General features: G+C 34.0%; 1 protein-coding gene across 1 annotated transcript in view; it reads right to left on the bottom strand.

Moving 5' to 3' along the window:
• LRBA (LPS responsive beige-like anchor protein) overlaps nt 1–14,834 on the bottom strand; it is a 383,648-nt gene that overhangs the window by 326,529 nt on the left and 42,285 nt on the right. The window contains 14 exon segments of the mRNA XM_032223698.1: nt 1,974–2,055; nt 3,156–3,264; nt 4,722–4,814; nt 5,829–5,926; nt 9,963–10,025; nt 10,559–10,638; nt 12,704–12,844; nt 12,847–12,871; nt 13,917–13,942; nt 13,945–13,992; nt 13,995–14,024; nt 14,027–14,047; nt 14,050–14,065; nt 14,146–14,254. Of these exon segments, the coding sequence (XP_032079589.1) occupies nt 1,974–2,055; nt 3,156–3,264; nt 4,722–4,814; nt 5,829–5,926; nt 9,963–10,025; nt 10,559–10,638; nt 12,704–12,844; nt 12,847–12,871; nt 13,917–13,942; nt 13,945–13,992; nt 13,995–14,024; nt 14,027–14,047; nt 14,050–14,065; nt 14,146–14,254 (941 nt within the window).

Below are 14,834 nucleotides of genomic sequence, written 5' to 3'. Positions count from 1 at the left end.
GTCCTCATTTTACCCACCTCGGAAGGATGGAAGGCTGAGTCAACCCTGAGCCGGTGAGATTTGAACCGCTGACCTGCTGATCTAGCAGTAGCCTGCAGTGCTGCATTTAACCACTGCGCCACCTTGAGGCAAAACTCACTTAACAATGATTTCACTTAGCAATAGAAATTTTGGGCTCAATTATGGTCGCAAGTCAAGGATTATCTGTACAGCATAAGGTTTTGGTCTGAATTTAGTAACATCCTGTCTTAATTGAAAATATGTTCTGCTGTAAAAGTATACTTGAAGATGCAATCATTATCCATTATCCATCTATAAATACGTACTATTCAGCTTCTGATTTCTGTCTCTTAGTAGACATTCCCAGAGGTCCTTGGGAAATTCACCAATATGATTTCTCTTGTGACTTGGGCCCAGGAAGCAATTAATAAAAATATTGAGTGTTTTCAGATTGCTATATAGTTAAATTGAATTTTAAGGTGCATGATACCCAAACCAGAATAAAAATACAAGGAAAAAAGGATAGAAGGGTGCATTTGAAGGACCAATATTTCTTCTCCCATTATTTAATACACAAACTGGTTTGTTAATTAAAATATAGTTTCTATATTGTTTTCCAAACTGTCTATTACTAATTAAAGGTAGTTCTCAACTTACAGTAGTTCATTTAGTGACTGTTTGAAATTGCCTGTATGCATAGAACACTGTAGAGAATGATCCAGGAATAATTCCAAAATAGTTATACTTTGCTTCTTGTTATATACCCATGTAATAATTTTTAACATGGGAAAAAAGAGGCGGAATAGATGATGGGGATAAAAATCTTATTCTCATTGACTTTGCTTATCAGAAGGCTGCAAAAGGAGATCATATGATCCCAGGACAGTGCAACCATCATAAATATGAGTCAGTTGCCAAGCATTTCAATTTTGATCACATGACCATGGGGATGCTGCAACGGTCATAAGTGTGAAAAACAGTCAGAAGTAGTGTTTTTCAGTACTGTTGTATTTTTCCATTCCTACATCAATTAACTAATTTGTCTTGGAAATGCATAGTGATAATCTTTAAAAACTTTCAAGTTTATTGCTGATAATATCCCTTCAATGTGAAGAACTGTTGTCCCTATAGGAGCATCTTTTCCCAGGATAGCATGGCTGCTTTCCTCAGAAAAGGAGAAAAGGATCAGTTCCTTAAAAGAGCTGTAAAGATGGTCATCTCCATAGCTGCTCCAAAACACTTTCTGGGATTCAAACCCAAAATAATAAACAATTCTATATTTATTATTTTCTGCCATAGCAATCCTATGCGGATGTTTACTTGGAAGAGTTAATAGGTAAAACATAATAATAAATATTTAAGGTCTCCCAATATAGAACACTGATAATGAAAGACTGCTAGGCTGGAAGTGTACTATATACACCTAAATCTTGTTCCAAGCTTCCCTACAAATAATAAGGACTATAAGGCATATTTCTAGACTGCTAAAATATTATAAATGAATCTGAATGAACATACTTAAAGGCCTATTGCAGGGTTACAGTTAAACAAGGCTGCTGGATTTGGGGTTTCTGTATAAAGCCTTATTCCTTTTTACCTCTCATTTGTGCATGTTAACAGCTCTCATATTAATAAAATTAAGATAATCATTCCGATGAAAAGCTTTCAAGTATCTGAGAAACTGAAGCATCAGGCCAATTTTTCCCCATCACTGATATAGTTAATTTAGAATGGAAATTAATTAAATTAATTTCCAATGACGTCATACCAACTTAGACAGATATATGCTAGAATTGAAATTGTTACTGAAGTTACTATTCCTAAAAAACAAACCTTTAAAAATTAAAAGAAGCAAATGTTAGATTATGAAAGCAAACATAAATATAAGAAATATGCTTTTCCCCCTTTTGAAAGACATAAAGCACCATTTACAGCTCTCTAATAGTTTATCTGAAAGAAACACAGATGCTTACGGGGATTTTGTATTTTCACTGTTGAATCTGGGTCAGGATGCTGTTTATGCATCACTTGTGTACAAATCTGCTCAATAAGTATCTGATTAAAAAGAAAAAACATATTAGGAAAAATATTGAACACACACAAAAATACTGAAATAATTTCCAACTCTTCAATTAAAACAGCCAAATTGTGATCTTTAAACTAACTATATGAAGAAGTAAAATTAACACTTTAGGTGACAAGCAGGAAGAATGACTTATTCTTAGTAAATTAATGCTTCATTATAATATTTTTCCTTGCTCAGATAACATTATTTACCTCAGGCTGGTGACAAAGTTCAAATGATAGGATACTCAATAGAAAAATAAGAAAAATGTTAAGAACTCTACGAAAGTCTATTTTAAACACAGTCTGTTCATGCAAATAAATAAAAAATATATTAAAACAACAAGAGGCATATTGTTGGATCATTCTGGCACACCAAACAATACATATTGTTTGTTTACAATAAACAGCATCAATAAGCCTTTATCTCTGGCTCAAGAGGGTGAGAACTACAAAATCAATTCTATGAACAGAAGATGGGATAGAAATTGAAAGAAGTCACAACAATTATTTTTTAAGCATCTGTGGAGCTTTGGTTATGTGACTTTTCAATAAAGATCTAACATTTTAATAATGAAGAGGCTCCAGACGGATTGAAAAAGAAATATGAGGCACTCAAATTGGTCATTCCTATCTTAACTGAAGGATTGTTCAATGTTATTCTCTAAGGTTCCATCATACTTATTACTTACCATAGTAAAAACTTTTGATATATTATTCTGAACATATACACACACATACACACACACAAATACACAGTTCAAGAAAGCAAACATATTTAATACTCCTTCCTATTTTTTTATACACGTGCATATACATATACAGATATCATCGCATGACATCATACCAATCAAATATTTATTTTCATGATATTGAAATATGTTTGACAATAGAAGTAGTATTTTTAATTAAATTAGCATTTTTTATTCAAATTAAGTATTGAATTATTAAGTTTTGCTTTTCAAGTTAAGGATATTTGTGTAACATTTATGTTTGCTAACCAGTATTAGAAACACAAAATCCAAATTTTATTATCTGGAACTTATCAGTATAAATTAAATCACCTTAGCTACATATTTTAAGTCTTTTACCTCAAAAAGTACATTGTAGGTAGTCATGGAAATTAAGTTTGTTTGAAGCGTAAGCCTCTCAGTCAGAAGAGAAAACAGTCCATGTCCAATCATAATTTCTGCTTTCCTCCTAAAATTATATGGAAAATTAAATAATAATAAATGACTTGTTGAATATATTTTTTGGAGAACTATCATTTTCAGTATTTAAATCAAAACTATTCTTTTTTTCCCCATGCTCATTTATTTTAGTCTTAGTTTATACTTAGGTTTGTAGCTAATTTTTATGTTATGAAAAAGGAAAATTATCAAGTCTCATCTCAGAGATATTTTTTAATTTAAAAATTAGTGTTCTGGTGGAAACGTAATCTGTATAATCAAATAATCAAGTCTCTATAAAATAAATTGAAACATACACACAACTACTTGCAACCCCTGCTTTGCAAAAGCTTGTTAATAATACCTTGCTATGTTTATATCAGAAACAAAGTACGGTTAATAACTTTCAAAGAAATCATAATATGAAAATGAAATATGGGGCCTAAAGATGTGGCTCTGCTAATTAGTTTGAGGCCCAAGTGGGAGAACAGCACAGTGGAGGTGGTTGATTAACAACAGAACCCACCTCCCCTCACTCTGCCCTCGTCTTCCCCACGTATCCTTAGATTTTAATGTTTAATTTTAATTATTTATGTTTTAATTGTATATGAATAAAGATATTTCTATGTCTATAAGCCCCCCAGAGTTACTGTCTGATAAGATGGGTGGGCAATAATTTTTATTATTAAAAAAATATTAAATAAATTTAAACTATGTTATGTTCTAGCTTCTTTGAAAGTTATGACAGATTTACAGTTTGATTACAATGAAAAACAAGGGAAATATTAAAAGGCTATGGGCAAGCTTAGTTGATGCATATTTGGCCAAGGTCAAATTGTCTCTAAAATGGAATCTAGGTAGATAGCTTGTTCAGTGATTGTTTGAAATTACAACTGAAGAACTGAAGAAATGGACTCATGACCTCTGTCTGAAGTTCTGACCATTGCAGCACTAAGTAATTAATAAATATCTCCTTCAACAATATAAAATCAATTACAGGTAATCCTTCAACTATAACCATTACTTTAATATTGGTTTTAAGTTACAACGGGCTCATGAAAAGTGACTTATGACCTGTCTTCAAGGATGTGACCTTTGTACCAGTCCCACAGTCATATGATTATAGTACAGACACTTGGCAACCAGTTGGCATTTATAATGGTTGCAGTATTTAGGGGTCACAGAGTCATGATTTGCAACCTTCCTAACCATGTTCTGACAAGCAAAGTGAATTGGGAGAGCTGGATTCACTTAACAACAGCGTGATTCATTTAACACCATGCAATTCACTTAACAACAATTGTAAAATGGTCGTAAAATTTGGTCTGGTCATGTGATGACTTGCTTAATGATTGCATTGCTTAGTGACCAACATTCCAGTCTCAATTGTGATTGTACATCAAGGACTTATAGAAAACAATCCAGAAAAATGATATTTCAGGAGTTAGATGTTTTCATGGCTTACTTTTCTTTCCATCTAATACTTACTTGGCTGCCAGATGCTTTAAAAAGTAGCCCATCACCTTCAGTGCTTGTACTCTGATTCCTTCACTTTTGGAAGCAAGAAGCTTGTAGATAACACTTTAAAAAAGATTTTTTTTAAAAATGTAAATGGGTAAAATAGTTTATTTAAGCAACCATCAAGCTACACTTATAAAATAATATATTTATCATTTCAATTTACAGAAGTCTTTGTCATTATCCAGAAAAGAAAGAATATAAGATCTAAACCAGTGGTTCCCAAACTTGGCAACTTTAAGCCTTGTGGACTTCAACTCTGCTGGCTGGAGAATTCTGGGAGTTGAAGTCCACAAGTCTTAAAGTTGCCAAGTTTGGGAACCACTGATTTAAACCAAGCAGAACAAGCAGAAGAAAAAAAGGAGGGGGGGGACTCCCCCTTTAGATCTTCAGCATCATGCATGAGTCAGCACTCTCTAACTAATCAACTACAACTGTGTGTTCTGGCCTATTGTTCACTTTACAGTTCCAGCCACTAAATTCAATATCTTAACACAAATATTTATTGAAAATAATAATACATATTTTTAAAAACATAGTTTTTGAAATATATGGAGAACACAAACTGAAGAAACCATATATTTGCAGCCTTTTTCTAACTTTTTGCCCAGTTTACAATGATAGGTAAATATTTATTAATGTGTCTATATTCCAAGTGATAGATTTAACATACCAGTCTTTTTGAAAGAAAGCTATGTTAACTATAACATTTGACATGTATCCCTTGCTAGTCATATATGACAGCATCCAGAAAAGTGAGGGATAGAAATACAGTTAGTCCTCAATTTACAACCATAATTGACCCTACAATTTCAGTTGTAGGTCGTGACAGTTGTAAATAGGGTCACCATGTCACCAGATCTGATTTTTATGATGTTTTTCAATTTCAAACAATAAAGGTAGATAGAATTATTGTTTTGAAACTACATTCTTGAATATGAATTCACAAAACATATGTAACAGGACAACATTTTAACAAAGTAACTTCCACATTAATATGTAACAAAAGACATTTATCTGACAAGACAACCAAAAATTCAACTGATTATTATTATTTCTACCGGAATCTATTCTTACCGTAATCCATTCCTCTGATCAAAAGCAGGAATCATAGAACTGGGGTGCTCAGACATGAGAGCAACAAGCAATTGCAAAACATCCATTAAATTTTCATCCTAAGTATAAAGAAACTCATGTTAAAGCTGATACTGCAATTCAAACTTTGTATATTTTTATCAATTTATGAATTACTACTAGATTCCTCCTCTGTCATTATAGACCAGGGGTGTCAAACTTGCGGCGACACATTGTTGTCACATGACATATTGCAACTCCCCCCCTTCGCTAAAACGGGGATGAGCATGGCCAGTGCATGACACATCTGGCCTGCGGGACGCAGGTTTGATACCCCTGTTATAGACAAAGAGAAAAGTGTTTCACACAGTGTTTTCTTCATTGATGACCATAGTAATAAGCACTTGCTAAATTTAGGATTAGACAGAATGGAAAATGCTTGAGACACATTCGTGATATTTTCAGTCCTATCAGGACTGGCAGAGCGGGCATGTTCCAAGTTGTTTTCTTGAAACAGTATCATCTAGTGGGAACCAGAAGAGGTGCTTTCTTTGACTCAGAGCTTGCCTAACTGTTTGCTCTATTCCTGCCCAAAACTGAGTAGGCCCCAATAATTTGGGCCTTCCAAAAAGCTTTAAAATCTTTGCTGTTCGCTCAGGTATGGGGTCAAGAAAACAGGTAAACTCAACTGTAAGTCTATATGACTGTGAGATTACAATTTTGAAAACTTGTCTACATTATAGATAATCCTTAAATTATGACCAAAATTAGGATTGGAATTTTAGTAGTAAATTGCAGTCATAAATTCAGGCACATGATCATACTCAATTTTACAACCGTTTTTACAGAAGGCATTAAGCAAATCAACCTCATTCTTAAGTGAATCATATGATCATAAGTGTGAATCCGCTTTTATCTAATGGGTGGCTTTGGCAATTTCTGGCAAAAACATTACAAAATGTGCTCACGTGACTGTGAGATACTGCAACCAGTCATAAATGCCAGCCAATTGCCAAGCATCCAGAATGTGATTGTGTGACTGCAGGGGTGGTGCAGCAGTCATAAGTTCTAAGATGTCATAAGTTCTGAGATGGGTCATGATTTCCTTTCAGTCCATAGTAATTATGGCTGTTAAATGAAAAGTCGTAAATCAAGGACCACCTGTAATGTTGTAGTATTTATTTTTCTAACTTTCTGAGTTTTATTGTTATAGTTGTAATTTATTCTTAGCCATTCAGTCATCAAAGCAAGATGGGTGGCTGTATCATTTTTTAATGAATACAAAACGCAGCTTCACATAATGGTATTCATGTAATTATATTCATAAGAATATGTAAAGGATACTTATAAAATTTCATGGTGAAAGTCATAAAAGCCAAAGGAGGGAGTAGTAAGAAAAAACTGACAGTCTAAACTAAAAAAACAAAACAAAATCAAAATTTAACTCAGATCTATACAAACCAACCTAAGGAACTTACAGTTATCCCTACTCCCAGCACTAAAAAAAAAGTGAATATATAAAAGCAGGCCATATTAGGATGAAGGAAATAGATGCATTGGCCCATGAAATTTGATATATTTTAAACAAAACAATCATTTATTCCATGCTATAAATCAAAGAGTTTCAGAAGTAAAGAGACACTCAGAAGCAATTTAATATGGCGGGGAAACTGTTATGCAAATAACAGCTTTTTCTGCTTCTTATTTTAGATTCCTAACAACAAAACCACTGGTTAGTACATATCCTGTTATACAAAAATATAAACAATGTGTTGCTAAACTATTTCAAACTTCAGTTCTAAACTGAATAGCATTGCTATACAAAAAAACCCATATATTTTTACAAATCAAGTAGTAACTATGTTATAAAATGCATAAATATAATATTGTAGTCCAGTGATACTTTAAGAAATTGGCAATAACAAAGTTGACCAAAGTACTAAATAAATGCACTCCATATTTAGAAAGCATATTTAGAAAGTTTAATATAAGCAGACTGTATAAATAAGAATGTGCAGTGAATGGAAAGCCCATGCTCCCCTTACCTGTTCTCCTTTAAGGCCCCACCCTGTGGAATTGATTGACGGGGACTTTTAAAAGTGCTTGACTCTGGAACTAGTTATGGTGGCATTGAAGAGGAAAAGTGGAAGAGAAGAAAAAGAAAAGAAGAAAGGAGAAAAGACAGAAGAAAGACCTGAAGTCTCACAAGAAAGATAACCAGAGGACATTAGAAACTGAGATTGGATAAGGAGGCATTGGGGATGGGAAAGAAAGCAGAAAGAATTCTTGTAAGTGGCCAACCAACTGGCAAAGACTGAGCCGATTGGAGAATGAGATCAGGTGCAGCATAAATATGTAGGCATCATTACATTTCATAGACTCTGGCATGCAGCCCAAACCCAGCTCAGGCACCTGCAAGCCCAGCAGAAGCAAATCAAAAAGACAGTCCAGCCCCCAACCCACCTCCTTGCTGAAAGATAGAATGGCTGCTATGGCAGCATTTCAAAAACAGCTGAGCCAAGTAATGTCAACCTAGCAGCCAGGCATTTAAAAGTCATGCAAGTAACAATAAGACAAAGAAGGTCAGATCTAAAAAGCTTAAGAACCAGACACAAAGGGGTTAAATCAAGAAGTGTAAATTAAAAATGAAAGCACAGAAATAACAGCTATAGCACCTGAAGAATTAGAGACTGTGATTCAAGAGAGAACATGGGGCCAGTTTGGTAAAAAGTGGTCAAGAGGTTGGTCTAGAAGCCTGGCTGGGTGACACTGGGCCAATTACTCTCCTTGTGATCAACTCAACTCATAGGGTGGTTGTTGTGGTGAAAATAGGAAGTAATACGATTACATAGTATGTTTGCTGCCATAATTTGACTGTATACATATAGTACATGCAGAATAAAACCTAATAGCTAAAGAATTATGCTAAAAGAAATAATAATATTAATATTGGTATTCCCAGGGTAGTATCTATCTTACAATTATACATAAAAGCAATAGATAATTTGTGTATGCAATCTACTATATTTTAGCATGTTTTCCATAGGCAGGATGGCTGTGTTTGGACTTGCTTTAGTTGTTAATAGAGATTGTCTGTTAAATTGTGACTTACATACACTGAATGGAATTTTGTATTTGTTCTGCCCCTTGTTTAAGGGGCAAAATACTTTATTATAATTGTTCATCACATAGTCAGCTAAATGTTTAGCCTTGATTTCACATTTTTATCCACCTATCGAGTCCCTTCCAAGGGCAGTGGAATAGACAGATGTTGATGTTTGAGGGTGTTAAATGTCTCATCGTAACTGTAAGCAATTCTGAGTAGTTCCAATGGTGCTGCCTCTTCAGCTTTGAAATGGAGATGAGCACGCCCCTAGAGTCGGGAACAACTAGCATATATGTGCGAGGGGAACCTTTACCTTTACCTATATCCTACTTTATAAATGTTTGTACTACTGCTTGCATCAACTCTTCTTGAAACAAAAGCAGGAAGCTATAGATAATTACAACAGTAACCAATGCTTACTTGTACTTACTGCTTTATTGTATTTATTTGTATATACTTGCAAACAAGCCAAGAATTTTAGGTGGCAAAGTTCACCCTCAAAATTGCATTCAATTTATGCATGAACAAGCTTATCAGGGAGTATACTTTTTAAAAATATCCATACAGATGGTGCATAATTATGGATAAACCCATCCATAAATAAGCAGACCCTCACATTTTAACCAAAATACAATGAAAAATGTGCTACTTGTGGATAAGCAATTTGCGTAAATTTTAAGGGCTCAGCTTTTTGCAGGTGGCACATTTCTCACATGTATCCAGAAATACTTCATTTAAAATGGCATTATTATTGTTTTTTGTTTTTCATAGAAAAAAAATCCTTTGTGGGTACAGCTTCATGATTTGTTCTTTTCTCAGTCATCGTCTCCTTGATATTCCAGTTCGATGAAATGAATAAAAACGAACCCTATAGAATCCTGTTACAGAAATGAACTTCAAGATAAGGATTCTTAAATCATATATGTAGATTCAATCAATGTTATGCATGTTTTCTTACTTCAATTTATTGGATGGTAGGAGGGAATATTTTATTCAAAGCTTCTTGGAAGCAGGTTGCTAACTTAGTTTACCTCATGAATGGTAAGAAGATAATTCAGAATGCCCTGGAGTTCATCTTCTTTCACTCCATAGTCCTTAAAAGATAAATCAAGAGAAATGTAATTCAAGTAATGTATTTAAAAGCAGAAGAGAAGGTAGCCCTCTAACATAAATATTAGTGAAATATTTTGGATTCATTAATAGATGACTTCAGTATTACTTTTAGTTAGTATTAGTATTTCCATACAGGTCCCTATGACTATGTGTACCACACATAGATTCTCTACATCCCCATATATTGATCCCTTAGATCAGGGCTCCCCAACTCTCAGTTGTAGATTGGCATCAGTCTGCAGCATGTCAGAAACAGGAGCGCACAAATGAGCGAAGCCCATCCATGGGATGAGGCGCACACAAAATCACGCCAGTCCACGGAAAAACCTCTGTCTACAGAGCCGGTCGGTCCCTGGTGCCCAGGGCATCGTTGCTTTGGATTTTGTACTCTTAGCCTTCATTTATTTAAAGGGTGTGTGTGCTATATGAATTACAGATTACTCAATAAGCAGGGCAAATAGCTCTGTAAGAAAATAAAACTGAACAATACAATCTCAATTTGAAGATTTCTTACCTTTGTCACCAACTGCTTAATAAACATCAGTAAACAGGCTCGCAGAGAAAGAATTTCTTTCTGATTAGGCCGAGGTCCATCTTAATATGAAAGATACATTATATTTACATCATATACTTAAAAGTCTGTGATTATTACAATGCAATTACATTAACTCCTAATTGTTTGTGCTGGATATTAAAGAAAATGTTATTATTTCGAACACATGGGATATTTCAATCATTATGGATTTGCTTTAATCAGGTTAATATCTTAACAAAACTCAAATCAAATGTTTAAGCTGGAATGACTTCATCTAACTTAAGCAGTGGATTGCTTCAATCCTTTTCAGTGGAAAGCTGTGTGTCAGAAATATGAAATATATCTATATTTCCTAGGGAAAAACTATTCTTTTTTTTCTAATTTCTGGAAACAGCTCCTCGTGTCCTCATTTGTGCTTAAACCAGGCTTGCCCCCCCCCCCTTTCTTTTTATGTCACCAATGCCTGAGCAGTATTTTTTGCTATTGAGATTTTCCTTCTGAATACTGCAAACCACATCCAGTCTCTTGGTCATATCTCAAATAGCCAATATCCCTTGGCATGTACTTTTACTTACAGAAGAATACTAAGTCATGGTTTGTTGTAACTGTGCATTACAAGTTTTGCATGCACCATAAGGAGCAATAATTTTTGTTTTATTACTATCCCACCTTTATTTTTACAAATAACTCAAGTCAATGAATATATCCAACACATCTTCCTCCTTCTAATTTCTTGACAACAACAGCTCTGTGAGGTGGGTTGGGCTAAGTGGGAGTGGGTGGTCCAGTCACCCAGCTGATGCTGTGCTAAGTCACAAATAATATCTATATAATTCACAGTGCTTGGATTTGCAGAACCTCCTAAGTCACTCGCGGGGTCACATTGCCGTCATGTGACATGTTTTACGATGACATCATTACAACAGCAAAAGAATTATGAAAAGAGATAATATTTGTATCAAGGAGGGAAGCAACTTAGAACTGAGGAGAAATTTCCTGACAGAACAATTAATCAGTGGAACAGCTTGCCTCCGAAAGTTGTGAATGCCCCAACACTGAAGTCTTTAAGAAGATGTTGGATAGTCATTTGTCTGATATGGTATAGGGTTTCCTGCCTAGGCAGGGGTTGGACTAGAAAACCTCCAAGGTCCCTTCCAACTCTGCTATTGTATTGTATTGTATTGTATTGTATTGTATTGTATTGTATTGTATTGTATTGTATTGTATTGTATTGTATTGATTTTTAACTGCGGTGTTCAACCTTTTTGGATTCCTTTGAGTCAATGTTAACGCTTGGTGACTGCCTACTAATCTCTGCAGTTTTCTTGGCAAATATTTGTGAAGTGGTTTGGCATTGCCTGCTTCCTAGGGCTGAAATTGAGTGTTTGATTCAATGTTCACTCAGCTGGCTTCATGGCTAAGGTGGAATAGAAATCACCTTAAGAACCACACCACACTGGCTCTCTTCAGCAGAAATGCATACTGTAAATTCCATGTGAATTTCTTATCCATTGTAATATTTTATGTGTATTTCCAGATTTTTTTGGGGGGGAGGCTGAAATTAAATAAACTAATTTAAAAACACCTTCCTACATTTGTATAAATAATTATCTTGATGTGTTTATTCTTTACTAGGGATCTGAAAAAAACATATTTTTCCATGAAGAAAATACTCCCTGAACACCAGATATTTTTTTCGTTGACTATTTTGACTTTTTTTTTTTTTTTTTTGCTGTTGCAGGGATGGTCAAAAGTTTTCTAAAAGTAAATCCACCTCATTCTGGAAAATGTTGAAAATATCTCCATAATAACCGAAACAGCATGCTCCAGAAGGAAAACTTAACATTTGGATATTTCTTGAAACATATTAGTATTTTAGTATTCAACATTTAGTATATTTATTATTCAAGAAGTATGTTTTGCATATATCTAACTATAAGAGTGATGCCATAGACATATATACATATACATACACACACAGTTTTAAAAGAATACAGATCACCCAATATCACACACATTATGCTTAAATTCTATAAATATTAAGTTATATTAAGTTATTTCAGCTTCTAATTTATTCAGTTGCAAATGTTGCGTATTGTTGTAAAACAAGAAATAAATACATACCTAAACCTTTAGGAGTAATTCCACTACGGTCTTGAGGATTAACTACCCAATAGTAATACTTCAAGGTATGCATTGCCAATAGAACTGTACCAGCTCGTCTAACTGCATTATATATATTTGCTATGCCAATGAATTCAGTGACAAGTAAGTGTACAAGATCAATTGAATCTGTATCATCCAATTAAAAAAAAGGAGAGTAACTAAGATTGCATATATAAGGAAAATCAAATAAAGGCAACGAAATGAGCACTTCCAAAGCTCTTATTTATACATTTATTTATCTGGAATTAATACCAATAGATATGATTTATAACATTTGCAAAGATTTTCAAATATGTTGTGACATATCATTGCATTATGTCTATATTGGGCTTATGTACAAAACAGAAAAATTGGGGGTTTGAGTTCAAAACAAAGCAACCCACCAAAGCTCATTCTCTGATCTGCTTTCCACAGAATAAAATCTGAAACAATTCAAAAGTTCTATTTCATTGGACTAAAACTCAGAATATTCCAAGCTATATACTAAAAAGTAAAAGCAAATAGTTGAAATAAGATCTGGGTTTACTTTTCTTTTTTACTTAAGTATCGCAAGAAGGAGAGGGTCATCCACATTAGCTTGCTTCAACTAGCCAAATGGCAAAATTCTTCATGAAAGGGACAATTTCTTTAAAAAAACAAGACTATCAAAAATGTTCAATTCAGTAGTAATCGATTATTAGTAATTACTTACCTGAAACAAAACCCTCAGACCAGTGTGCTTTTGTTTAAGAATGAAACACCTGAAACAGCTGCTGTGTACTCAAAACAGTTTCACAAGTGAAACGTTTTTCATTAATTTGTATCATTAATTCACTTTTCCCCCTTTGTCAATTGTGTCTCATTCTTGGAGACTGCCTGACAACGACCTGCAGTTTTGGCAAGGTTTTCAAAGTGGTTTGCCATTGCCTGCTTCCTAGGGCTGAAAGTAAATGGTCCAAGATCACTTGGGCCTTTTTACTCAAGGCAAGACTAGAACTCTGGTTTCTGGACTGCTTAACTACTACACTAAACTGGATCTCTTATCTCTTAGTTCATATTATGTTTCTCCAAAATACTGTATATCTTTTAACACAAGAATGGGAAAATAAATTATTGAATCCATATATCACATTAGTACTAAAAGAAAAATCAAGTTGTTTTATGCTCTGTTCACAAATGGAATGCATCTTACCTTGGCTGGAGTATAAATCCATATACAGGGTTCAGGAGAATATGATCACAGAGCTGCTTCAGCAAGGGACCTCCTTATGCAAATTGCTCAAATATTTAGCAAAGGCAGGCAAAGGTCTAAGACAGTTCTGTAATGTGTGCTTTGGAAGACTGTAGAAGAAAAAAGATACTTAAGCAATGATGAACATGGCCAAAATATTAACAAATGCAAAGAAAAAAACATTTTTTACCTTTTCAAGACTGTATCCTATTACGAGGAAGCCCTTACAAGAAAGCATTTGTTCTTGCATAGCAACTGAGTTCTTCAGCAACTCCATAATGAAAGCCAGTAAAATAGAACTGAAAACATATTGCATTGATGCAGCATATTAAAAATTAGCATATTTAGGGTTTGAGTAGGATTGCACATTTTTGTTAATTGTTTGATATGGATCATTCTTCTCAATTCACCAGACTACATTATTTTTGTGTTTCAAATAAAATTACTGCAGTTGTGTAATTTACCACATCTTTGCCAAGTAACCACTATCACCCTATAGCAATCCCAAGAGTGATAAACATTAATATTTCTCCTTGAAGAAATATTAAACACTAGGAAGAAGCTTCATTATTGCATACAATACATAATCCAATCTGTAAGGACAACAGACTCTGAGAGTCAGAGAGTGAGCCATGTTTAAAACACATTATACTTCAAACTGAATCTAGAGGACCAGAATACATACAGATTGCAGATTAGAACTGAATTCTATAGATTTCTCTTTTTTGGTCATGAAATATAGTTCATTTTCCAATATTATGACTTTAAACTATATAGAATTAAAAGTATGCAATTTAGAAAAATAATACATGCAAACACTATTTTAAGCAACTCTTTAGTCTGACAGCTGAGCAATTAGAAGGTTATGACTATGTTATT

This window comes from Thamnophis elegans, chromosome 9 (assembly GCF_009769535.1).
Source record: "Thamnophis elegans isolate rThaEle1 chromosome 9, rThaEle1.pri, whole genome shotgun sequence".
Lineage (NCBI taxonomy): Eukaryota > Metazoa > Chordata > Lepidosauria > Squamata > Colubridae > Thamnophis > Thamnophis elegans.
The sequence above is the reverse complement of the archived record's forward strand: the minus strand, read 5'-3'. Positions and strand labels throughout refer to the sequence as shown.